The sequence below is a fragment of the Orycteropus afer genome, unplaced genomic scaffold, assembly GCF_000298275.1.
Source record: "Orycteropus afer afer isolate SDZICR_OR568_19922 unplaced genomic scaffold, OryAfe1.0 scaffold00243, whole genome shotgun sequence".
Taxonomy (NCBI): Eukaryota; Metazoa; Chordata; class Mammalia; order Tubulidentata; family Orycteropodidae; genus Orycteropus; species Orycteropus afer.
The window spans coordinates 2,061,650-2,088,626 of NW_006921830.1; the positions used below are offsets into that span (position 1 = coordinate 2,061,650).

Genomic DNA, 26,977 nt, shown 5'->3' on the forward strand with positions numbered 1-26,977 from the left:
AAAAAAAAAAAAAACTCTTTGTTAAAACTCAAAAACCTAGAGAAGCTAAATTAAATGGAATCAAAGTGCATTTAACAGGCTTTCCTCTAAAATTCAAGGTGAAAAACATCATCATACCAAAAGGTTCCAAGCAAATATCCTAAAATATCAACACTGAAAAATGAATGCTTCCAAAAGATACATAAGGACAAAAGCAAGAAACTATGCAATACTGATCGAAATAAGGAGCTCCAATGCTTATCAGTGATCTATCCCAGATTGATCAATCCCAGACTGATCTGGTGAGGTGGAAAACTGGATGATAATAGTTGCTCAGTAAATGTTCTCAGTGTTACTAATACTACTACCACAATCACTATCACTACCATTACCACCAATAGTTTTAGAGGGATTACCAATTTTTTTCAAATAAAAATGTCGTCAGAGAAAGTATTTGAATTACAGAACAGTCTTGAAAGGTTTTTGTAAATTATATTATTTTTGTATTAACTTCTCAGCTTAGTCACTCTAAGGAATTTTGGTTTTAACAGTGCATGGGAGGGAGGAGTGATTTTGAAGCCTGGATCCCTGGTGACACAGTGGTTAAAATGCTCAGCTACTAAAGGAAAGGTCGGCTGTTTGAACTCATCAGAGAGAAAGATGTGTCAGTCTGCTTCCAAAAAGATTTATAGCCTTAGAAACCCTATGGGGCAGTTGTACTCTGTCCTACAGGGTCATTATGAGTCAGAATCAATTCAATGGCAGTAGATTCAGTTTGGTGGGTAGCACTTTAAAGGACCAAGTAGTGCCCAGCCGTTGATGGGTTGTAACGGGAGGCTTTGGGAGGCTTTTGGTAGGTGAATAAGACACCTGAAGTAAGCTGAGAGTACTGGTAAAGACACGTTCTGAGGTACATATTCACAGAAAACCAAATTCAATGTCAAAAGTACTTTATTTCTGAAAATGAAAGTGTTATTTTAATAGTTCCAAATTCCATGGAAAAGAGAATGTTGTGACTCATATTTATCTCCACGCAAGATGTGGTACATCTAAATGTCTTCAGAGACCTAGTATTTAAATTTAAATTCAAAACATTTCTTTCCCCAAGTGGGTTGGCACTGCAGTGCTACAAGCAAATGCTCGATACAGGACTTACATATAAAGTATGACAACTGGTAAGTAAAGAGAAATAATAACAGACAAAAAGAAAAAGGCACTGGCTCCAATAGAATTACTCATGCATGACCCAAGGACTTTGCTATATCAGCAAAGAATGAGACTCCTTTGGATGAATCAATAAATGTCAGGTCCAGATAGGAAATACAGGTTTCCCTTTCTTAAACAGTACAAAAGGCCAAGAAACTTCAGAAGTAAATAAACCAGGCCTGACCTGATGATTGTGTACTAAAAGAAGTCACAAGTCACAGATGTTTCCATCCAGCCCAGATCAAATCTAATATTAGAACTGAATCAAATAATTGTCTCAGCCAAATTTCACATTTCAGAAAGGGGAATAGATAACTTCTTAAAGGAGAGCCATCTTCGCAACTACTAAGTGCTAGGCACCGTGACAGGCCTTTCACTCATGCTAAGACACTTAGTCCTCACAGCACTTGGCTCTCTACCTTCCAGAAAGCCCTAGAATCATTAGGGAAGAGAAGACAGCTGGGGCTGATTCCAAAGAGCAGTTATGTGCTAAATACTCTGGGCAACTACATCTAAAAACCAGAGATTTTGACAGGAGATTTTAACCCATTTACCAGTGACCAGAAGTTATTAACACTGTGGTAAAGGCCCCCATCTCCCTTCTAGCTGAGAATGCATCCCCCAAAACAAAAGTTATCAGTATGTTGTTGTTGCTGTTAGGTGCCGCCGAGTCGTCTCCAACTCATAGCGACCCCATGCACAGCAGAACAAAATATAGCCTGGTCCCGCACCAGCTCCATGATTCTTGCTGTACTTGAGCCCATCACCACAGCCACTGTGTCAATACATCTCACTGAGGGCCTTCCCCTCTTACGTCGACCCTCCACCTTGCCAAGCATGACATCCTTCTCCAGGAAATGGTGCCTTCTGATAGCATGACCAAAGTAGGTGAGACAAAGTCTGGCCATTCTTGCTTCCAAGGAGCATTCTGGCTGCACTTCCTCCAGGACAGATATGTTGGTTCTTTTAGCAGTCCATGGTACTTCAAGCATTCTTTGCCAGCACCACAACTCAAAAGCATCAATTCTTCTTCAGTCTTCCTTATTCATTGTCCAGCTCTCACATGCATATAAGGTGATTGAAAATATTATGGCTTGATGGAACCACTGAGATTACAGCCCCTAGCTGCCCTTCAGGTCTGGAATTGAACACACTCCTGTGGCTTGCAGCCAAACAAAAGACAGGCATATGAGCTAAACATTGAAATTAGGTAGATACACTCCTTGGAGAGAACAATCATGGGAGAATAGAAGGGCTCTGTATGCATAGGGAGACAGCTCAAGGGGCAAGAGTGCACAGAAGGAAGGACACAGGGAAGAGGTAACTATGGGGAAGAAGTGGGAGGGGAACTTTTGCATTGTGGTAAATTGTAGTCATTGTCATGAGACAAAGTGTATGTGAAGTGCTGTATGGAAAGTGAATTTGCTCTGTAAACTTTTACCCAAATCACTATCTATCTATCTATCTATCTATCTATCTATCTATATCTCTCTCTCTATATATATATCATGGCTTGTGACAGGCATATCTTAGTACCCAAGGAGAAATCTTTGCCCCTCAGCACTTGAAAGAGGTCCCTTGCAGCCTACTTTCCCAGTGTTTTATGTCATCTGATGTCCTGACTGCTGCTTCCATTGGTGTTGATTGTAGAACCTAGCAATGTGAAGTCTCTGACAACTTCAATCTTTTCTCCATTTATTGTGATGCTGCTTATAGGTCCAGTTGTGAGGATTTTTGTTTTCTTTATATTGAGATGGAATCCACACTGCAGACTGTATTCTTTAATCTTCATCAGTAAGTGATTCAAGTCATCCTCACTTTCAGCAAGCAAAGTTGTGTCGTCAGTTTATCGCAGTGTTAATGATCCTTTCACCAATCTTGATGTCATGTTCTTCTTCATATAGTCCAGCTTCTCAGATTATTTGCTCAGCATATATATTGAATAAGTATGGTGAAAGGATACAACCCTGATGCACTCCCTTCTTGATTTTAAACCATGCAATGTCCCCTTGTTCTGTTAGAATGACAGCCTCCTGGTCTATGTACAGGGTCCCCATGAGTACAATTAAGTACTCTGGAATTCCCATTCTTCTCAATGTTATCCACAGATTGTTATGATCCACACAATCAAATGCCTTTGCATAGTTAATAGAACACAGGTAAACATCTTTCTGGTATTGTTTGCTTTGAGCCAAGATCCATCTGACATCAGCAATGATATCCCTCGTTCCACACTCTCTTCTGAATCCAGCTTGCACCTCTGGAAATTCTCTGTCAATATACTGCTGCAACTGGTTTTGAATTATCTTCAATAAGATTTTACTTGCATGTGATATTAATGATATTGTTTGGTAATTTCCACATTCTGTGGGATCACCTTTCTTTGGAATGGGTACACGTATGGATCTCTTGCAGTCTGCTAGGTAGTTGTCTTCCAAATCTCTTGGCATAACCAACTGGATGCTTCCAGTGGGGCATCCATTTGTTAAAAATCTCAATGGGTATTCCATCAATTCCTGGAGCCTTATTCTTCACCAATTTCTTCAGTGCAGCTTTGACATCTTCCTTCAATTATCATTGGTTCTTGATCATATGCCACCTCCTGAGATGGATGAACATCAACTAGTTCCTTTTGGTATAATGACTCTGTGTATTCCATCTATCTTCTTTTGATGCTTTCTGCATCATTCAATATTTTTCCCATAGAATCTTTCAATATTGCAACTTAAAGCTTAAATTTTTCCTCAATTCTTTCAGCTTGAGAAATGCTGACCATGTTCTTCCCTTTTGGTTTGCTAACTCCAGGTCTTTGCACATTTCATTATGGTAATTGGCTTTGTTTGTTCACGCTGCTCTTTGAGATATTCTGTTTTTAGCTCTTTTATCTTGTCATTTCTTCCATTTCTTTTAGCTATTCTCTGCTCAAAGGTAAGTTTCAGAGTCTCTTCTGACATCCATTTTGGTCTTTTCTTTCTTTCTCATATTTTTAATGACCTCTTGCTTTCTTCACAGATGTTGTTCTTGATGTCATTCCACAATTCTTCTGGTTTTTGGTCACTGGTGTTCAATGCATCAAATCTATTCTTTAGATGATCTCTAAATTCAGGAGGGATATATTAAGATCATATTTTGGCTCTTGTGGACTTGTTTTAATTGTCTTCAACTTCAAGTTGAACTTGCATATGAGCAGTTGATGGTCTGTTCCACAATCAGCTCCTGGCCTTGTTTTGGCAAAAGATATCGAGCTTTTCCATCACCGCTTGCCACAGATGTAGTCAATCTGATTCCTGCCTATTCTATCTGGTGAAGTCCATGTGTACAGCCACTGTTTGTGTTGTTGAAAAAAGGTATTTGCAATGCATAATTCGTTGGTCTTGCAAAATTCTATCATGTGATCTCCAGCGACATTTCTGTCACCAGGGCCAAATTTTCCAACTACTAATGATTTTTCTTTGTTTCCAACTTTTGTATTCCAGTCACCAGTGATAATTAACACATCTTGATTGCATATTCAGGCAATTTCAGACTGCAGAAGTTGATAAAAATCTTCAATTTCTTCATCTTTGGCTTCAGTGGTGCATAAATTTGAATAAGAGTCATATTAACTGATCTTCCTTGTAAGCAGATGGATATTATCCTATCACTGACAGCACTGTACTTCAGGACAGATCTTGAAACATCTTTTGTGATGATGAATGCCACAACATTCCTCTTCAAATTGTCATTCCTGGCATAGCAGATCATATGGTTGTCTGATTCAAAATGGCCAAAACCGGTCCATTTCAGCCCACAAATGCCTAGGATGTCAATCTTCATGCGTTCCATTTCATTTTTGACAACTTCCAATCTTCCTAGATTCTTTGTACATGCCATGTTCTGATTATTACTGGATGTTTGCAGCTGTTTCTCCTCAATTTGAGTCACGGTACATCAGCAAATGGAGGTCCCCAAAGCTTTACTTTATCCATATCAGTAAGGTTGGTTCTACTCTGATGAAGCAGCTCTTTCCCAGTAGTATTTTGAGTACCTTCCGACCTGAGGGGCTCATCTTCCTGCACTGTATCAGACAATGTTTCTGGGCTATCCATAAAGTTCCCCAGTAATGTATCAAACAGTGTTTCTCTGCTATTCATAAGGTTTTCCCTGGACAATTGTTTGAGATGTGGATGGCCTCTTCCTTCTTCCTAGTCTGTCTCAGTCTATAAACTGTGTTGAAATCTGCGCACCATGAACAACCCTACTAGCATTTGAAACACCGGTGGCACAGCCTCAAGCCTCACAGCAACATGCAAACCACCACAGTACAACATACTGACAGACAAGTTTGTCTCCCTTAGCTGTTCAAAATCTTTCCACCCTCCCCTTACCTGGATCCCTGCCACTGCTGCTCGCTCTGTCATCCCTGTGGCTTCTCTTTAAAGATAAAGATACTGATAAAGAGTTAATAAACCCCAATATATGCATATTTGTCAGCTAAACACATGGACCACTGTTCTGATAAATTATAGAGGTTATAAAGCAGATATGAAGTATATAAACTAGAAAATAATTATATTTTAAATTTTAAATGTTGTTTGTTGTTAAGAGCCGTCAAGTCAGACCCTACTCATAGTGACCCCTCCTTGGGTTTCTGAGGCAACATCACTAAATAGAAATTCTAATATTTTCTTCTCTTAACCAAATAGATTAGGTGATCCATCACATCTAAAGGTAATTTTGTTTTTTTCCCTTTCAAAAAACTACCACTAAGCACTCTCTAAGGAGCCCTAGGGTACAAATGGGTAAGCATTTGGTCACTAACCAGAATGTTGGTGGTTGGAACCCACCCAGCAGCTTCATGGGATTAAGACCTGGTGATCTGCTTCCATAAAAATTACAGACAAGAAAATGGTAAGTGCTACTCTATCACATGAGATCGTTATGAGTGGGAATTGACTCAACAACACCTAACAAGGCACTTTCTACTTTATGAATCCCTGAGCCCAAGAGGAGGTGACAGAGAAGTAGGACATGGCTGCACACTTGCCCTTTCTGGCTGAATCCACATCCAATTTCTTCCACTAATCAAATGCTGGAAGAGATGCCACTTCCTTGATTGGTAGCTCACAGGCTCTTCCCAAGAGTGAGTGGTACAAATTAATCCTGCATACTGATAGGTAAATCCTAAAATTCATATTAGGCACTAATCCCATCTCTTCCTAATCTAACTCTACCCCAAAGTCAGAATTTCCAAGGTCCAAAGCCAAACAGGAGTGATCTAAACATTTTCTTTTTCTTCTTTTACCTGACTCTAGTGGTTCTGTGGTGTTGGGCAAGCCATCCAACCCCTGTGGACCTCATCTGCCATGTAAAAATGGGTATTGAGTTTGAGAATGACTAAGGATTCTTCTAGAGATACAAATCTAGAGTTCTTAAAAAAAGTAAAAATAAAAAAACACCCTAAGAAGTTAATTTCCCCCACTCTGTTTAGTAGGTTCAAATGTTGGCTGTGATATAATGTCAGATGATAATCATTTACTGAATGTATTAACCTATGGGAATAAATAAATAAATATAGCATGAATATGTGTGGTTGACATTTTCCTCTTCCCCCAACCCTCATTTAGCAATACATGCCTAATAAATTCATAACTGAAGTAGACCAAAAACATGAGGTAAACAGCTACCTATTTTAAGGAACATTAGGGCTAAATCTAGGTAAGACACATACTTTCTTGATCTTTCTCTGGAAACACAAATGCAAACACATGCACAGCACACTTACTTAAAGTGCAAATGCATATGGAAACCAAATAATGCTAGAACTCTACAAGGAACAGGCATCATGTGGACCTCAAAGAGAACTTAACTGTGTAGAATAAAAATGATGGGATTGTTACTCAGTCGAGAAGCACACAAAGTGAAACAAGACTTTTTATTTTTGAAGTTATGATGATCACGGGTTTTTAAATGGTTTCATTTTAGTGCACAGCAGGGCAGTGAGCAAAACACAGAGGACTGAGGTTCAAGTTCCATCCTACCACTCACTAACATAGGAGTTCTCGTAGGGTAGTGGCTAAAGCACTTGACTGCTAACCAGAAAGCTGGTTGTTCAAATGCACCAGCTACTCCTTGGAAGGAATGCTGGGCAATCTACTTCCGTAGTGATACCACCTAACCCAAGGAGGGGTCGCTATGAGTTGGGTACAACTCGAGGGTACATTACAACACAACAATTCAGTAACATTGTGGATATTTCTGCCATCCAGTTATAAGTATTCTTCAGTTTCCTTATCTGTAAGATGGGTATTAAAAAAATATAAGGTTCATTATTTCTCACTGTGAAAATTTGAAAAATCCAAACAGCCAGCAATAGACTATCATTAAGAACTTGTGGTGCTTAAGAAGTCATTAAAACCATCTTCATGACAAATGTATAATAAATAAAAATTCTCATTATCATATTAAATGAAAACAGGAGGACAAAAGTATACCAAAAGTACTGCAAAAAGGGAGCAACATTAATAAACATAGAGCATAAAAAGTCAGTTATGTTTGCATGATTTTCCTCTCATTGTTTTCATTTTTCTTTTAATATATTTTTTTTTTGAAGTGATGGGGAGGTTCCATAAAAAATATGTATACCCTTATACATATGTATACATTTCCAATAAAAAATATGTATACCCTTATACCACTACTTTTTTGTCAGTTTGTCATACTGCGGTATCTTGCATGTTGCTGTGATGCTGGAATCTATGCCATCGGTATTTGAACTAAAGCAGGGTCATCGATGGTGGGCAGATTTCAATGGAATTTCCACACTAAGACAGACTAGGAAGAACAACCTGGAGGTCTTCTTCTGAAAAAGACTGTCCAGTGAAACTTAGGACTGGCAGTGGAACACTGATATAGAGCTGGTAGATGAGCTCTGCAACTTAGGAAGCACTCAAAATACTACTGGAGGAGAGCTACCTCCTCAAAGGAGAGTTGACATAATTAATGACATAGATGCTGTAAGGTTTTTCAGACCTTCATTTGTTGATGTGGCATGTCTCACAATGAGAAGAAATAGCTGCAAGTATCCATCAGTAATCGGGTCATGGAATTTATGAAATATGGATCTAGGAAAATTAGAAAGTGTCAAAAATGAAATGGAATGCATAAGGATCAATATTCTAAGCATTGATGAGCTGAAACAGACTGATGTTGGTCGTTTCGAATCAGACAATTATATAGTCTACTATGCTGGGAATGACAAACTAAAGAGGAATATATCACAGTCATCCTCTAAAAGAATATTTTAAGATCTATTCTGAAGGACAACACTGCCAGTGATAGGATAATACCCATATGCCTACAAGGAAGAACAGTTAATACAACTACTATTCAAATTTATGCACCAATTACTAATTTCAAAGATGAAGAAATTGAACATTTTACCAACTTCTGCAGTCTGAAATTGATCAAACATGCAATCAAGATGCACTGATTGTACTGGTAATTGGAATGCAAGAGTTGGAAACAAAGAAGGATTGGTAGTCGGAAAATACAGCCTTGGTGATAGAAATGAAACTGGGGATTGAATGACAGAATTTTGCAAGACCAACAACTTATTCATTGCAAATACCTTTCTTCAGCAACATAAACAACAACTATACATGTAGACCTCGCCAGATGGAATGCAAAGGCATGAAATCAGCTACATCTGTGGAAAGAGATGATGGAGGAGCTCTGTATCAGAAGTCAGAACAAAGCAAGGGCTGACTAGAACAGACCATCAATTGCTCACATGCAAGTTCAAGTTGAAGCTGAAGAACAGTTTACAAAGTTCATGAGAGCAAAAGTAATACCTTGTGTATATGCCACCTGAGTTTAGAGACCATCTTAAGAACAGATTTAACACACTGAACATTAATGACTGAAGATCAGACAAGTTGTGAGATAATATAAAGGACATCATACATGAAGAAAGTAAAAGATCATTAAAAGAATGTTGTTGTTGTTGTTGTTATGTGCCGTCGAGTCAGACCTGACTCATAGCGACCCCTCCTTGGATTTCTGAGGCAGTATCACTATGAAAGTAGATTGCCCCACCTTCCTTCCGAGGAGTGGCTGGTAGGTTTGAACTGCCAGCCTTCTGGTTAGCAGTCAAGTGTCTTTAGGCACTATATGCTACATTAAAAGAATAGAAGAGAAAAAAACCAAAAGGGATGTTAAAAGAGACTCTGAAATTTGCTCTTGAACACAGAGTGGCTAAACAAGCAGAAAAAAATGACAAAGTAGAAGAGCTGAACAGAAGATTTCAAAGGAGAGCTACAGAAGACACAGCAAAGTAATATAATGAAATGTACAAAGACCTTAAGTTAGAAAACCAAACAGAACGAACATACTCAGCATCTCTCAAGCTGAAAGAACTGAAGAAAGTTGAGTTGCAATATTGAAGGATTCAATGGGAATAAGACTGAATTACACAGGAAGCCTCAAAAGTGGCTGGAAGGAATACACAAAGTCACTGTACCAAAAAAAAAAAAAAAAACTTTGTCAACATTCAACCAATTCAGGAGGAAGCATATGATAAAGAACTGATACTTTTGAAGGTAGAAGTATAAGATTCACTGAAAGCACTGGCAGAAAAAAGAGTTCCAGGAATTGACAGAATACTAGTTGAGATAGTTCAAGAAATGAACACAATGGTGGAAGCGTTCACTTGTTTCTGCTAAGAAATTTGGAAGAAAGCTACCTAGCCAACTGACTAGAAGAGAATCAGACAGCTTCCAAAGAACGCTGATCCAGTAGAATGAAGAAATTACAAAACAATAGCATTACTGTCACACTCAATTAAAATCTTTTTTAACACAAGTAAAATTTTGCTGAAGATAATTTAGAAATGGTTGCAGCAGTACATGGACAAGCAACTGCCAGAAATTCCAGCTGGACTCATGATATTTTCAATCACTTTCTATCCATGCAAAAGCTGGACAATGAATAAGAAAGACTAAAGAAGATTGGATGCATCTGAACTATGCTATTGGTAAAGAATACTGAATATACTATAGACTACCAGAAGAATGAATAAATCTGTCTTGGAAGGAGTACAGCCAGAATGCTCTTTAGATCTGGACATGTGATCAGGAGGGACCAGTCCCATTAAAATCCTCAGAAGGGTTAAAACTAGAAAATTATAATGAAGTTTCCATTTTCCTCCTGAAAGCTCTCTGTTAGTTTATGTAGAACTGAATTCAACTACTATGAAAAAAAGAACATTTGGAAAAAGCTTTTATATATTCACTGCCCATCATGCTTGCTAAAGTAGAGGATCAGCGAAAAAGAGGAAGACTTTCAACAAGATGGACTGACACCGTAGCTACAACAAGGAACTCAAACATACAATGACTGTGAGGATGGTGCCTGACTGGGCAGTGTTTCATTCTGCTGCACGCAGGGTCGCGATGAGTTGGCATCTAATAACAACAACAACAACATATATTTATAGAAGAAATATACTTAAAAAATCATTCAAAAACACAGTCATTTCTTACCTATCCAAGAGATACAAAGGATTCTGAGCAAAGAAGAAATCTATGTATCTGCCATTCACTCACATTTCTTGGAAAGTCAAGAGGTTAGCTCTCACTACTATTGCTTTTCTTTATGAGAACGGGAACTTTGTCTCAACAAATCCAGGCCCAAATTATTGTCACCATTTCAAATCTTCTTGCCAAGTCCCCACAGGTTTCTCTCAGCAGTGCATTTTATTAAAGTGATTTAAAAAAAAAAAAAACGCAGCCTGGCATGAAGTGTACAACGTATACCATATAGGACCCACATACGGTAAATGAAAAATATTTTGTTAAAAGGGAGTAGTTTTTTAATATTCCCAAACCAAACCAGCTGCATCAAATTAATTCTGACTCACGGTGAGGCCATGCCATGAGCAGATATGCACTCCATTGAGGTTTCAATGGCCATGACCTTTTTTCGGATCTGACTCAAGGGCAGTGAGTTTGACTTTGCAGTTGGACCTTTCAGAAGCAGATTGCTAGCCCTTTCTTCCTAGGTGGCCCTGGGTGGATCTGAACTTCCATGTCCTTAACAGTTTGGACCAGCCAAGAGCTCCATTAAAATCCTCAGAATGGTTAAAACTAGAAAATTATCATGAAGTTTCCATTTTCCTCCTGAAAGCTCCCTGTTAGGTTATGTAGAACTGAACTCAATTACTGTGTAAAAAAAGAACATTTGGGGAAAGTTTTTATATATTCACTGCCCATTAAATGATCATTTATTCCTCAACAACATGAACTTTTTCTTCGGGCAAAACATTCAGGTACTTCAAAACTTTGAGATAACAGCTTCCCACTGTAGGCCACAATGGAAGCATTTATAAATTGCTCATTTGGGATGATTCTGAAAGTCTGAATAAATCAGGGAAATCTGTGTTTTCCTCTTGATAACTAGGCCATTAGGTAGAATAACAACTCCTTCTCAGTAATCTGATGAATTCCAAGGGAATTAAAAGATCACTCAGCAGCATCTTAGTATGAACAACAGTAAGGTTTTTTAAAATGCCAAACCAAGCACCAGCTGGTGGAGCCCAAAATGACTGTGTGAGCTCACAGTCTGCTCAAAGCTGAGACCCAGAAGAGACTGGAGAGACTCAGCAGGCATGGATTTTGCCCACTCCCCCGGGCACTCAGTTTGCTCCATGTAATTCAGAGACCTGGGGTAGAGAATTCTCTACTACACAGCCCCTAATCTCTAGAGCTGGCAGTCTGGAGAAATAAACGGAAAGCAAATTGAATGAAAACCCAGAAGTTATAAGTAATATTACGGGGATGACATGGCAGGACAGAAGAGCACCATGCTCTGAGCAAAGTAACTAACTGGTCATCTATTGTTCATGGTATTGGGCAACCTGACATCTTCATGGTCCTTATAGTTATTTGCAATTACTTTTAGAAAATTTTGTATGTAGTTTAGCATGACTGTAACTGGGATAGAAACATGAGTCATTCATTCATTGATCCTCTTCCTTGCCCCTTCTCCCCAAGAATAACAGGAAACAGACTTGGAGAAACAAGAACCTGATCTGCACTGACAAGCTGGGTCCACAGGTGTTTGTACCAGCCTCTCCCACTTCTATTTGCTTAATAATGCTCTGGATTGACCCCAGACAATGTTTTTGTTTTATTTTTCTTTTGATCTGGTGAAGTTATGTGTAGGAAAATAATGTCTCCCATTTCAGGGACAGGAATTCAATTTCCTAAGCCAGTTCTAAGGAGCTCTGCTGGCATAGTGGGTAAGGTATCTGACTGCTAACCAAAAGGTCACAAATTCAAACCTACCAGTCACTCCATGGAATGAAGATGGGGCAATCACTTCTGCAAAATAGATTTACAGCCTGTGAAACTTAATGGAGGTCAGTGTGAGTTGGAACTAACTTGATGGTATAGAGTTTTAGAGTTTGAAGCAAGGTCTAACTCCCGTCAAAGTTAGAAAAAGAAACCTGAACACGATGAACTTTAGTGCCCAATATTCAAACAATGCACAAATACACCACCAGAGCTCTATTCTAAGTCAATCTTATTCCTAAATTTGTGTTCTGCTATAGATGTGGTAGGAGACCACAGGGAGCACCAGAGACTCTTGACTCTGGGTACCTAACTACAACTCAACTGACACATGAAAGTCCTGATGATGTTAAACTCTTAGTATAACAGTGAAAACCACTAATGTCTAAAGGAGTAATTCAGAAAATCACCAAAAACAAAGAATGTATCTGCACGTATTATAACTGTCTTCTTGGTCTGCTGTTGTTTTGGAAGTCTGCCAGGTACACAGAGCCTTGCCAGCCATCTTCCAGAAGGAAAGCTGCCTTAGTTTGCAATCTCCCTAACCGCCACTTGCTCTACCTTTGCAATTAGTCAAAACTAACCAAATGGGACACAAGTGAGTCAGCTCTGAAACTCCTGTTCTTCACAGTAAGCTGGGTGATAGGAGAGCACACAGATGGAGCTTCATTTTTAAATGAAATGTTTTGGCACTAGCCACTGTTAAGAGTTTGCCTTTGTTTCCATCTGATTTCAGTATTGGGACACATACATGAGAGAATGGAAAAAGAAAACCCTGTTGACGTGCTAAGCCACTAGAAAAGCTGAAGTGGTCAAAAGCACATTCTCTTAAGTCCTTAGAGATGAGAGGACTCTGCTCATGGGATGTTATCACACTGTTGTTAAGGAATAGGCGAGTACTGTGCTTCTGGCCTAGCTTTGTTCTGGAAAACAAATGAAAAAAGAAGCTTATACTTTGGAGTCAGATGGACCAAGATGTGAGTTCCAGCTGTACTATTCGAATACTTTACCCTGGGCAGTGTATTTACCCACTTTAACCCTTGGCTATTTCATCTATAAAGTACAAATTACAACAGAAGCCAGATCACAGGACTATTATGTGGATTAAATGAGGTAATGTCTTAGAAGTGCTTAGTTATCTATACCCAAAGCTTTAGAAAAGACATATTATTGCTAGCAGATTTTACAGAAAGAGAGTTAAGCATCTACTTTTTTCTTGATATTCAAGTGAATGAAACAAGTTCATCAGTGGTGGTATGGTGTCTCTGTCAGAAAGTGCTCAGAAATTCTCTGGGGAATTAGCATTTTTTCTAAGAGTCAACTACATTCACTAAGGCAAGATCATTATTGGTATACACGATCATCATTACCCAGCTAAAGCCAACCAATGCTTAAACTGTAAGAACTCAGAGTAATAATGAGACATGATTATTGTTAAAGCTGGGTAAGAGGATAAGAAAAAACATGTTTCTTTTGGAAGTCCTCGCTCATACAACTCCTATGTTTATGAGAAAGAGCAGAGTACAATGGCTAAAAGAATAGGCTTAAGAGTCAAACTATCTATTTTTCCCACCTACTAGCTGGTGACCCTGAGCAAGTTAATTTACCTGTGGACTCAGTTTTCTCACCTACAATGAGGACAGTCTTATTATCTACCTCACAACATTGTGGTAAGGATGGAATGATTAATACATATAAAGGGCATAGAATCATGCGCAATATAAGAACTAAATGAATACCATCCACTATAATTATTAAGGAGCTCTGGTGGCGTAGTGCCTAAGGCATTTGACTGCTAACCAGAAGGCTGGCAGTTCAAACACATCAGCCACTCCTTGAAAGGAAGGTTGGGAGATCTACTTCTGTGGAGATGCTGCCTCAGAAACCCAAGGTTGCTATGAATCAGATCCAACTGGACAGCAGTAAGTGACTATGGCATAGTGAGTAAGGCATTTGGCTGCTAATCAGAAAGTTGGTGGTTCAAACCCACCAGCTTATCCAGGGAAGGAAGATAAGGCAATCTACTTCCCTAAAGATTTACAGCCTTGGAAACCCAATGAGGGTCACTACAAATCAGAATCGATTTGATGGCAATGGGTTTGAATTTGGTTTATTCTTATTATTACTATTACTAATCCAAAGGCAGGCTGGGGCCACCCTGACCATATTGAGCACTGAAGCAAGTGATGGATGCACTGAAGGCGCTACACTGAAGGTCATTTATAAATGATACCTTACGGCCAAATCAAGGAGCTCTGGTGGGGTAGTGCCTAAGGCATTTGACTAATAACCAAAAGGTTGGCAGTTCAAACCCACCAGCTATTCCATGGAAGGAAGATGGGACAATCTACTTCTACAAGATTTACCACCCTGGAAACCCAATGAGGGTTGCTATGAGTTGGAATCAACTCAACGGCAGTGAGTTTAGTGGCCAGACCTACCAAGCCAGAAAACATTTAAGAAAACACTCTCCTTTTAACTCCCTGTAACCACAGGTTATTGTTGTTATAAATGTTTTAACCAAAGGTGCCTATGAACACCTATCACTGAAGAATCAAAGCCTAAATGTATATTAAAAAAAAAAAAAAAAACAACTCACTGCCATCAAGTCATTTCCGACTCATAGCTACCCCCACTGGGTTTCTTTGGCTGTAAATCTTTACAGAAGTGGATCGCCCAGTCTTCCTTCCACAGAGCAGCTGGTGGGTTTGAACCACTGACCTTACATTAACAATCAAGTGCCTTATCCACTACGCCACAGAACATAATAAATGACACTACATTTTATAAAAGATTGCAGGAAAAATCATACAATCAAAGCACTGGAAATAACTTTGTATTATAGTGCATTGTCTTCTAGAACTATTTAAAGTTTTACGGTTGATGTATATACCAAATCTCTGTAATAAAGAGATAAAAGGCTCACCCTGGTGTATATTAATTAATAACCTCCAAAATGAGAGAGGAAGACACAGTGTAGGTCAAAACTCTTCACGGCTCTACCAGTTTTGAAGAATTAGAGAGATATCTGATTCTTAAAACATGGTCCTCTCCAGGAGGGTCCTCCCTATCCCCTCCTGACCCAATTCAGAAGCACGCCTAACTCAAGCCAAGGTATTTTTAATAGCCTCATAAGCATGTGAAAGCTGCACAATGAATAAGGAAGACCAAAGAGGAGATGATGCTTTTGAGTTGTGGTGTTGGTGAAGAATACTGAAAGTACAATGGACTGCCAGAAGAACTAACAAATCTGTCCTGGAAGAAGTGCGTGAGAATGGCCAGACTTCATCTCACCTACTTGGTCATGTTGTCCCCATTCCCTGGAGAAGGAAATCATGCTTGGTAAAGTGGAGAGTCAGTGCAAAAGGGGAAGGCTCTCAAAGATATGGATTGACACAGTGGCTGCAACAATAGGCCCAGGTATACCAAGGATTGTGAGGTTTGCATTCTGTTGTACATAGGGTCATTATGAGTTAGAGACAACCTGACAGCACTTAACAATAATAACAACAACTGGGTACTGTAACAATAAGTGTATAGCCTATAGGGATTGCAGAGACTGGTTGAACAGCTAATTTTATTATTTTCAAAATGGTGACCCTGGTAGTTCAAAGTATCTCTGATGAACACTTTTCCTTCATCTGTAAAATGAAGAACATACCACCTAATTGATAAAGTTGTTGTGAGGATTAATTAGAATTAAAACAAGTAAAATAACATGCAAGAAGTAGATTTTTATTTATTTCATAATTTTCTTTAAAAATAATATTTTCAGAAATATTTACTATGAGTATGATAAAGAATACCAATACATATGTTGTTGTTGTTGTTGTTGTTGTTAGGTGCCGTCGAGTCATCTCTGACTCATAGCAACACTATGCACAGCAGAAGAAAACACTGCCCATCCCACCCCATGATTCTTGCTATACTTGAGCCCATCGTCACAGCCACTGTGTCAATCCATCTGGTTGAGGGTCTTCCTCTCTTTCATTGACCCTCCACCTCACCAAGCATGACATCCTTCTCCAGGGAACGGTCCCTTCTGATAACATGCCAAAGTAGGTGAGACAAAGTCTGGCCATTCTCACTTCGAAGGAGGATTCCAGCTGTCCCTCCTCCAGGACAGATTTATTTATTCTTTTAGCAGTCCATGGGACTTTCAGCATTCTTCACCAGCACCAAAACTCAAAAGCATCAACTCTTCTTTAGTCTTCCTTATTCATTGTCCAGCTTTCACATGCATATCAGGTGACTGAAAATACCACAGCTTGTGTCAAGTGCACCTTAGTGCACCTTAGACATCTTTGCTCCTCAGCATGTGAAAAAGGTCCTTTGCAGCTGACTTGCCCAGTGCTATAGATGATGATCTGATGTCCTGACTGCTGCTTCCATTGGCATTGATTGTAGAACCATGCAATGTGAAGTCTTTGACAACTTCAATCTTTTCTCCATTTATCGTGATGCTGCTTATTGGTCCAGTTGTGAGGATTTTTGTTTTCTGTATATTGAGATGGAATCCATACTGCAGACTGTAGTCTTCAATCTTCATCAGCACATGCTTCACATCATCCTCACTTTCAGCAAGCAAAGTTGTGTCATCAGAGTATCGCAATTTGTTAATAATTCTTCCTCAATCCTGATGCCACGTTCTTCTTCATACAGTCCACCTTCTTGGATTATTTGCTCAGCAGATAGATTGAATAAGTATGGGGAAAGGATACAACCCTGACACACTCCCTTCTTGATTTTAAACTATGCAGTATCCTCTTGTTCTTCTTGAACGACAGCTTCCTGGTCTATGTACATGCTCCTCATGAGTACAATTAAGTGTTCTGGAATTCCCATTCTTCTCAATGTTACCCATAATTTATTATGATCCACACAATATAATGCCTTTGCATAGTCAATAAAACACAAGTAAATATCTTTCTGGTATTCTACTTTGAGCCAAGATCCATCTGACATCAGCAATGATATCCCTTACTCCTTGTCCTCTTCTGAATCCAGCTTGCATTTCTGGAAGTTCTCCATCAATATACTGCTACCCCTGTTTTTGAATTATCTTCAGTAAGATTTTACTTATGTGCAATATTAATGATATTGTTCAATAATTTCCACATTCTTCATAATAGGTACAAATATGGATCTCCTCCAGTCAGCTGGCCAGGTAGCTGGCCAATACATATAGTTGCTTTCTATTTCTTTTTTTACTTCTATACCTTTGTACATCTCTGATTTTGGTATGGATTTCTTCATTTTTCCTAGAAAAAAGTCTCAGAAAATCAATGCTCACCACTCTTGAATAAATCATTTCTCTATCAAGGTCAAATTTCATGTGTCTTACATTCTTTCCACATCTCTCTTTTAATATTTATAGACCTTAGATGATATCCAGTCTGAGTGAGAAAGTAGATAGAAAGAGTTTCTTTCTTATGCCAGATAACTAGCAATTAAATTTGGTTACTATAATTCTAATAGCAACTTGTAAAGAATTTTCTCAAACCCTCATAAATGTTTTAAGTGCCTTTTATTATCAACTATCTGAACTTCTCCCTACACAATATGCATGGAATAAGAATAAAATTCGTATAAAACTTCCAAGGAGGCTCAGAAACCTAGAAACTCAGGGACCAAAGGAACCTCAAACAAACCTCAATCTAAATACTTTGAACTTTTCAACTGAATAAAGTGAAGCCCAGAAAAATTCAGAGATTTGACCATGGACAGACAATGAGACTAAAAGTATTTTTTATAGAATTGAGTAGCAAAAAATACATTGCTTTTTCAAGTCTACCAATAACACATACTAGAGTATAACTTCCCAAGATAGTAAGACTTCTTAACTAGCTTCTGAATCTCTTGGGTTCAAATAATAATAATAATTTAAAAAACAAATACATTGCCACCAAGTTGATTTCAACTCATGGTGACTCCATCTGTGCAGAGCACAACTGCTGTGTAGGATTTTCTTGGCTGTAATATTGACAGAAGGAGTTCACCAGGCCTTTCTTCTGTGACACCTCAGGACGGGTTCACACTGCCAGCCTTTATGTTAGCAGCCATGTGCAAATCATTTGCACTACTCAATGTCTTAAATATCTTGGGTAATGCTTTCAAAATACATAAAGGTTCCTTATTACCCCAAATTAGTAAGATGTAAGGTAGGTTGTGGTGTCTAAGGCATTTATTTGACTACTAACCAGAAGGCTGGTGGTTCAAACCCACCAGCCTCTCCTCAGAAGGAAGATTGGACAATCTACTTCCATAGTGATACCACCTCGGAAACCCAAGGAAGGGTCACTATGAGTCAGATTGATTCCATGGCAGTGAGTTTGGTTTGGTTTAGTTTAAGGAAGAGCCAGGCCATCTGTATTTTGAAAAATTATAGAATTTATTTTTAAGAACACCTAGGCTGACAACCCAGGAGATAATGGACAATACTGCCAGGCTCATGATCCATGTTATTACCTTCCATGGATATACATTTACATAAATTACTTCATCAAAAAGCATTCAGAATTTCTCTCTCTACAAATCTAAAATCACTTTGAAAAATTTTGTTTCAACAAAGTATGTAAAAGAATGTACTAATCACAAAAATTAAAGCTCCCTCATGCTCTTTCTATGGGGACAATGAGCATCAGCCAAGGAAAGATTTTTTACCCATTTATGGACATGAAGTCTAGTAATATACATTATGCATACAGAATCAGGAAGTGGATGTTAAACATGAAATTACAGAATGTTCAATAGGTAACTGGCCTTTAATTACAAACTAGTTTTACTTCTTAGTATGTGTCTAGTTTGAGACACTAGAACTATCTTTTCAATCACCTTATATGCATGTGAAAGCAGGACAATGATTCAGGATGACCGCAGAAGAAATGATGCATTTGGATTATGGTGTTTGCTAAGCATACTGAATGTACCATGGACTGCTAGGAAAAAAGTAGTAATCTGTCTTGGAGGAAATACAGGAGAATACTCCTTAGAAGCAAGGATGGCAAGACTCTGCCTCTTGTACTTTAGACTTGTTATCAGGAGGGAGTTATGCCCCGGAGAGGGACGTTATGCTTGGTAAAGGAGATGGTCAGCAAAAAAGAGAAAGACCCTCCACAGGATGGGTGGACATAGTGGCTGCAATGGGCCAAAGCACAGCAATGATTATGGGGATGGTGCGGGACCAGACAGTGTTTCCATGGCACACGAGGTCACTCTGAGTTGAAATTGACTTGACAGCACCTAACAACAGCAATATGTTTCTAGTTTAATTTTATTAGACCCAAATTATCACAGAAGAAACAACTGACTGTAGAAACTGTTGTGGGTGGGGCTTGCTTTATATTTTGAAAGAGATAACAGTTCTCAGTTATGAAGAAAATCTACAGTTATCATCAGCTGTGTAGTAAGCCATAGAGCCATCATTTGTCGGCTAACAGAGGCTTGCATGTTGCTACGCAGCTGCATATGTTTCAGTGGAGCTTCCAGACTAAGACAGAGTAGGCAGAAAGGCCTTGTGATCCACTTATGAAAAGTCAGCCAGTGGAAACCCTATGTGTCACAATGGTCCAATCCTATTGTTTACGGTCTTTCCATGAGTTTGTGTCAACTCGAAGATAGCTAAACAACAACCAGGGTAAGCCATAAATTTAAATAGCATCTTCTGTTAAGCATCTATTGTGTTTACATGTAGCAATGTGCCAAGTGCTATAAGAAATTTAGAATATATAGACTTGGCTTTGAGCAACCAAATCCATGTGGGGGAATAAAACTTAATAAGTAACACAAAATATTTTCCATATCGATACACAACACAGATTGAAGCACAGGTTTACACGATAAAAGCTGTCTGAGTGATCAAATAGGCCATCTAGGATAACACCTCATATCTTTAAGGAAGAGAGCCAGCCACCTTATAGGGCAGACTGATATAGGAAGAGTAATGAATTTTTATGGTCATCCCTCTGATGACTCTGAAACTTTTTTTTTTTTTTTTCAATTCAACTCTATGGTGATATAATAACAGATAATAAAATGTATCCATTTTAACTGTGCAGTCTGAGGAGCTACGACAAACGTATACACTGAGTAACCATCAGCACAATCAATGCCATTGCAAACATTTTCCTCATATTCCTTTGCAGTCAGTCCCTTATTCTCATGCCCCTGAAAACTACTGATTGGTTTTTGTCACTATAGTTTAGTTTGGTCTGTTCTAGAATTGTATATAGATAGAAGCAAATAATTTGTGGGATTTTTTTGTACATAGCTTTTTAATTCAATATAATGCTTTTGGGGTTCATTTATCTTTCTTATTGCCAAGTAGTATTCCACTGCACAAACATAATTTGTTTATTCATTCACATGAGAATAGATATTTGAGGTTTTCTTTGTTATAATGAATAAAGCTATTATGAACAATTGTATATAAGTCTTTATGTGGGTCAATGTTTTCATTTCTCTTGAATAAATGCCTAGAAACAGAGTTGCTGGGTCATATAAGTGCATATTTAATGTTATAAAAAAACCTGACAAACTGTTTACCAAAGTAGTTACATAGTTTACTTTCCCAATAACAACATATGAAAGGTCCAATCATTCCACATGCTTGTTAACGCTTCATAGTGTCAGTTTTTTTTATTTTTTTTATTTTAAGCTATTGTGGAAAAGAAAGTAGAAACCAAAGCTTTAAAAATGCTAATCACAGAAGAATCTCAGTACACAAGCACATGCACCATTCAAGAAGCCAATCAGGAAGTCCAATAAGAAACATGTGAATCCAATCCCAAGACTTTATGAATGAACCAGAAAGATTACCTCTCTCCTTACAGAATTACAGCTAAATAAGAAAGATCGTAATGTTTCTTACATTCCAGTGTCTTTTTTGACATCTCCAGAGGATATATATAACCCATATATAACTTATGATCACAGACCTCTATTTCACAGATCATAAATTCTAGCAGACCCTGGTTAAAAAAAAGATTCACACAAAGAAACCTTAGTAAAAGACACTGTGGATATATAAAACACCCATGCTCTTTTTTTCTCCGTATTTTGGCAAACTTTTAAAGCCATTGTTCTGGTTACCTAGTGGGACTCTGACAAGAATATATACCACAAATGGGATGACCTTAATAAACAGGAGTTTAATCTCTAACACTTTGGAGGCTTTAAGTCTGAGTTCAAAGTGCCAGGCTCTAAGGGTGGGGTGAAAGACCTTAGGCTTCAGCTCTGCCTCCTGCTCCAGGCTAAAGCTCCAAGCTAAAGGCTTTTCTTCACTCAGACAGTGCTGGCTGCTGAGATTGACAAACCCAAGGTTGACAAGTAAAAAGGCACAGTCCTGATGTTACCAAACCACACAGCAGGCCATTAATTTAAGTCCACTGAAGGTCCCAAGGTCAGCAGAGCATGTCAGGCTGCTGAACAACAACATGTCTACATGCAGGGTTCAAGCTTGCCATAAGCTTGAGGACATTCTCAAAGCTGTTTCTTATATATGGGAAGTAGACCACTTACCCAAAGGCAGCTACTCAGCTGCTCACAGTAGATTCCACCATGGAGATAATTACCAATCTTACCATGGGGAATAACTACATCCAACTGCCCAGCCACTCAACCAGGCCTAGCCAAGTTGACATACAAACTTAACCACCACAGCCATACTATTTTTTCTTGTTTTTAAAAAATTTAACTCTTTATGCTGGTTGAAGAGTGATTAAAAATTATTTGCAGACATCACACTAATTTGGGCATATTTTGCCTGTTCAAAATGGATAGCTGGTTTTCATCAATGAAATCACAAGCATTAAAGACCTGGCTTCCAAGAAAGCACAGGCAGCTTACACTATTATCAAGGAGACTATCATTCCAGGCTCTGCTTTTACCTCACAGCCTCCTATGTGAGTTGAACTATAAACAGGTTATCCTTAGACTGAATAGAGTCAAAAAGAAGCACTAAATCCATCTCAGTCTTTTAACAAAGCTACTATTTCCTGTGTCTAGAATGCCCTCTGCACCATACTACCTATCTTCAAAACACAAGCAGGTCAAATTCTACTCATACAGGCTTTCATATCACTGTACTTTTACTTTTTAAACTTTTCAAAGTTTATTATTATGTTTCTTTTAGTGAGCAACTAATTAATGTCTACTGACCATCCCCCAGGAGCTCTAGTGGCATAGTACCTAAGGCATTTGACTGCTAACCAGAAGGCTGGAGATTCAAACCCACCAATGACTCCTTGGAAGGAAGATTGGGCAATCTACTTCTGTAGAGATACCACCTCAGAAACCCAAGGAGGGGTCATTATGAGTCAAATTGACTCGACAGTAGTGAGTTTGTTTTTTTTGGACTATCCCCTATCGAATGAGGTAAGTTCCATGAGTGAAGTTAGCATGCTCAGCACGTAATAATAATAATAATAATAACAGTTGTTGTCAAGTCAATACCAACTCATGGTGCCCCTATGTGACTCAGAATAGAACTGTGCTCGGTAAGGTTTTCAGTGAGTGATTTTTCAGAAGTAGACTGTCAGGCATTTCTTCTGAGGTGTCTCTAGGCAGACTCGAACCACCAACCTATTGGTTAGCAGCTGAGACCTTAACCATTTGCTCCCCTCAGTGATCCTGATCAACAGATAGAAGGGACTTAATAAATATTTGACAAATTTGTTAATTAACCAATTCACCAACTGATAGATCAAAACATTACCTTATTTGGTATTATGGACTGACTGTATCAACCAAAAGTACTAATCCCTGTACTTGTGAATGTGAGCTTGTTTGGAATAGGGTCTTTTAAGATTTTATCAGTTATGTTTACATGAGGTCACACCAGATTAGGGTGGGTCCTAATCCCATCTGAGTTTTGTTTTATAAAAGAGAAAAACAGATACAGAAACATACATAAGGAGTGCAGAGAAGAATGCCATGTAAAGATGCATCTCTCTCTAAGGTAAGGAATGCCAAGGGCCACAGAGAAAGGCATGGGACAGTCCCTCTCTGAGACCACTCAAAAGAATTGTCCAGTATGATTTGGACTTTCTTTTCTTTAAAGCCACTATCTTGTGGTATTCTGTCATGGCAGCCCTAGGAGACTGACATCAGGCATGTGACTGATACCTCTCTCAGTTTCCCATATGCTAGAAAACTGGTGGCTGCTTCTTTCTTTCAAAGTGTGAAAAACAGGTGTTAAACTGCCCAGCCTTGTTCTTTTCCAATTTCCATTATACCATCTGTGTAAGTATCAGACCAACTTTCAACCTATCCTCTCAAAATTCAAAGCCATGAAAAGGATGAAGGCTTTCAGAACAAAAGATTTTCCTCCATCAGAATGTGACAAAAAAAAGCAATTCTTGTAGTTTTAAACTTGAAACCTGAAGCTTTTGCTAATTTGTAAAGGAAATGCAACTATTCAGTAAGTTCCAGGTCACTATCTTTGATGACAGGAGAAATGTTATGCTCTTTCACTGAGATTAAGTTGTTAGAGTTTCTGTATTATTCTTGCAGACTTCATGATCAGAAATAGGCTAGATAATAGCATATGCCTAAAACGCAAAAACAAACAAACTCTGCCTTCTTTTTTCAGTTACATGCATGTATTAGGTAAAATTCAAGCAGTTTCTGGCCACCTTTCCTTCAATGAACTCATCTATAAGAAATCTCAGTGAAACATTGAAAGAATACAATTTAACAAAATTATAATCACTAATGTTCATCCTCAGTCCATGTTCAGCTCAGCCCAAACACAAATCAAATTCTATTATAATACATTCTATTCATTACTGCTGAAAGTAAATACAATCTTAATTTAAGAATATAAACATATTCATTAACACAATCCTGGGAAGGTATTATGAATAGCTATTTTTTTTTCACTTGGTAATTAAATAATAATTGAGCATCTATTATGTGCTAGGCAGTGCCTGACACAGTAAAAGAATGTAAATATCCTCTAAGAACCAGAAAGCTAGCAGTTCAAACCCACCAGCCACTCCTCAGAAGGAAGGTTGGGCAATCTACTTTTGTAGTGATACCGCCTCCGAAACCCAAGGAGGGGTAGTTATGAGTTGAATCAACTAGACGGCAGTGAGTTTTTTGAATCCTTATATAGGAGCCCTGGTGGTGCAGCTGTTAAAGCACTCAGGTACTAACTGTAAGGTCCACAATTCAAACCCACAAGCCATTCCCCGGGTCATTTCTTCATACGCCTTCTTATTTTAAGCTTTGTTAAAATCATTGTTATTATCCTTATACTTTCTCAAAAAAGCTATCTCCAACCTAAAATTCTGATGAACTTAAATGATCAGAGCCTTAATTTAAAAAAAGCTGAACACTGATTCAAAATACAGTTTATTCTCAAGCCCCAACTAGAGGACATTTTTTTTAAAAAAAAAAAGGATGAATTAAGGCTTAATTTTTCCATTGCCTCATTATCAGAAATATTACAAATGCCCCAGGTTTTCAGATTAGCATCACTCATCATAACTCCCTGGAAAATTCATCCAAATTTTATCTTTAAAAACTTGGTATAAATCCACAGTAAATCCTAAAGATCTCCTACAATCACAAACAGAAAGGGAAAAACATAATCCAACAAAACTTGAAGCTTAATAAAACAGATGCCTCTTCCAGACAAGCCTACAGCTGTCAGGCAAAGCAGTGATTTGAGAGTTGAATATACTTTCTCACATTCTATAAGGTGCCAATGTTTATCTTGAGACAAGATTACTGACTACTACTTGTTATTGGCAATTGTTAAGAAAATGAAAGTCAGTCCAATTCAGGCTGCTTGTAACGACATTTATCCAAATACCAGGAATTGTTCTAAAACTAAAATCCCAAAGGATAGCCTATTTTCTGTCAATGTTCTAGTGAAGGAAAAAATGAGCAAACAAACAAATAATCCTTCAAGTATGCCTACCATACCCTTTACAGAAACTCTTAATGAGCTGGAAAATAACATTAAAACTGAACTTCTCTATCCTTCCAAAACAAGGCAACTTCAAAGCAGAAGGACCACAAGTTTATAAAGACCAAAGACAAGATGGGAGTAGAAGAGTTAACATGTATGAAACTTGTACATGTAACTCTCCTGGATTCCTTAGAAAAAAACTTTTAAAACAAAGGTTGTTTTTAAAAACTTTTAGTTTTAATTACCTGATAAGCAGATGTAAGTTAAATATTCGCCTTGACCTCCAGTTGCTAGGAAAGGAATCTTTTTCTTTGTCCTCCTCTTGACTTGGACAGCTCCCAGCATCCTTTCATCAAGAGGTGCAAAAATTTCCTTGCTGATGGTTGATTTGGCACTCATCTTAGAACAAGTGAGGACGACAGGAAGTGAGTTTTCTAAAGAAAAAAAAAAAGAAAATGTAAGTTGGAATTGACAGTTTTGGCAGAGATCTTAAGAATGAGCAGTGATTTGCATGTGAAGTAACTCTCAATTTGCAGTTTAACCTCTTGCTTGCTTGAAATGCATTATGGAATCACTAAAAGCAAGGACTTCACATTTGTAAAAAACTATGAAAAACTACAAGCAAAAGAGACTACTGGTTTATTCCCTGGAAAAGTTAGCCACAATGGGAGTTGGACAGCAGGAAATGAGATCTAGAAAGTTTGTCAATCGTTATGCCAACTGTGCCTAACTGAAACTGGCAAGCAATTCCCACACTACTCCTGCTCTGTAAGGAATATGATTTCGTACTCCTAGTTGAGGAGTCTGTCCACTGTACAACAGTCCTTAAAGTCAAGAAGTTCTTTGTTGTTTTTAGGGGCCATCAAGCTGATTTTGATTCATAGTGACCCTATATGACAGAGTAAAATTGTCCTATAGGGTTTTCTATACTGTAATCTTTATGGGAACAGATAGCCTGGTCTTTCTCTTGCAGAATCACTAGGTGGGTTCTAACTGGCAACCTTTTGGTTAGCAGCAGGATGCTTAGCCATTGTGTAACCAGGGTCCTTTATGCCCCTTCAAAATATCCTTTAATGTTAATGTAAGTCTATCTTCCCAATTCTATGCATAGTGGAAATAATTTCATCATCTTCTACATAATAACCATACATGCAACAGAAGACCATTAATTTAATCACCCTCAGCAGGCTTTATCAGACTAAGTAATTAATCCTTATTAACTTCTTTCAGTGGGTTCTATTTTCCAGTGCTCCTCTGCATCTAGTTGCCATGCTATGGACCCTGGTTAAATTCTCCACATTTTCCTTTGGTCCAAGTGGACACAGAATTCTAAAAAAGTGTCTGACTAATGCCAAGTATTTTGGAATGTTACCCCACCCTTCCCACATATATGCTCCTGTGGTGAACTTGCAGTGTGTCCCCAATAATTAAGAAAATAAAGTAGTATGTTGCTGACTCACAATGACTCCCCTTCTCCTCCCACCCCAAACTTCCACATAGACAGTCCTCATGGCATACTGAGTTTTCCAAAAGTTGTATTTCCCAA

General features: G+C 38.3%; 1 protein-coding gene across 1 annotated transcript in view; it reads right to left on the reverse strand.

Moving 5' to 3' along the window:
• STXBP6 (syntaxin binding protein 6) overlaps window positions 1-25,857 on the reverse strand; it is a 244,140-nt gene extending 218,283 nt beyond the window's left edge. The window contains exon 1 of the mRNA XM_042782099.1: window positions 25,677-25,857. Coding sequence (XP_042638033.1) covers window positions 25,677-25,830 — 154 coding nt within the window. The 5' untranslated portion in view covers window positions 25,831-25,857. The remainder of the gene's footprint in view (window positions 1-25,676) is intronic.
• Window positions 25,858-26,977: the final 1,120 nt, after the last annotated feature.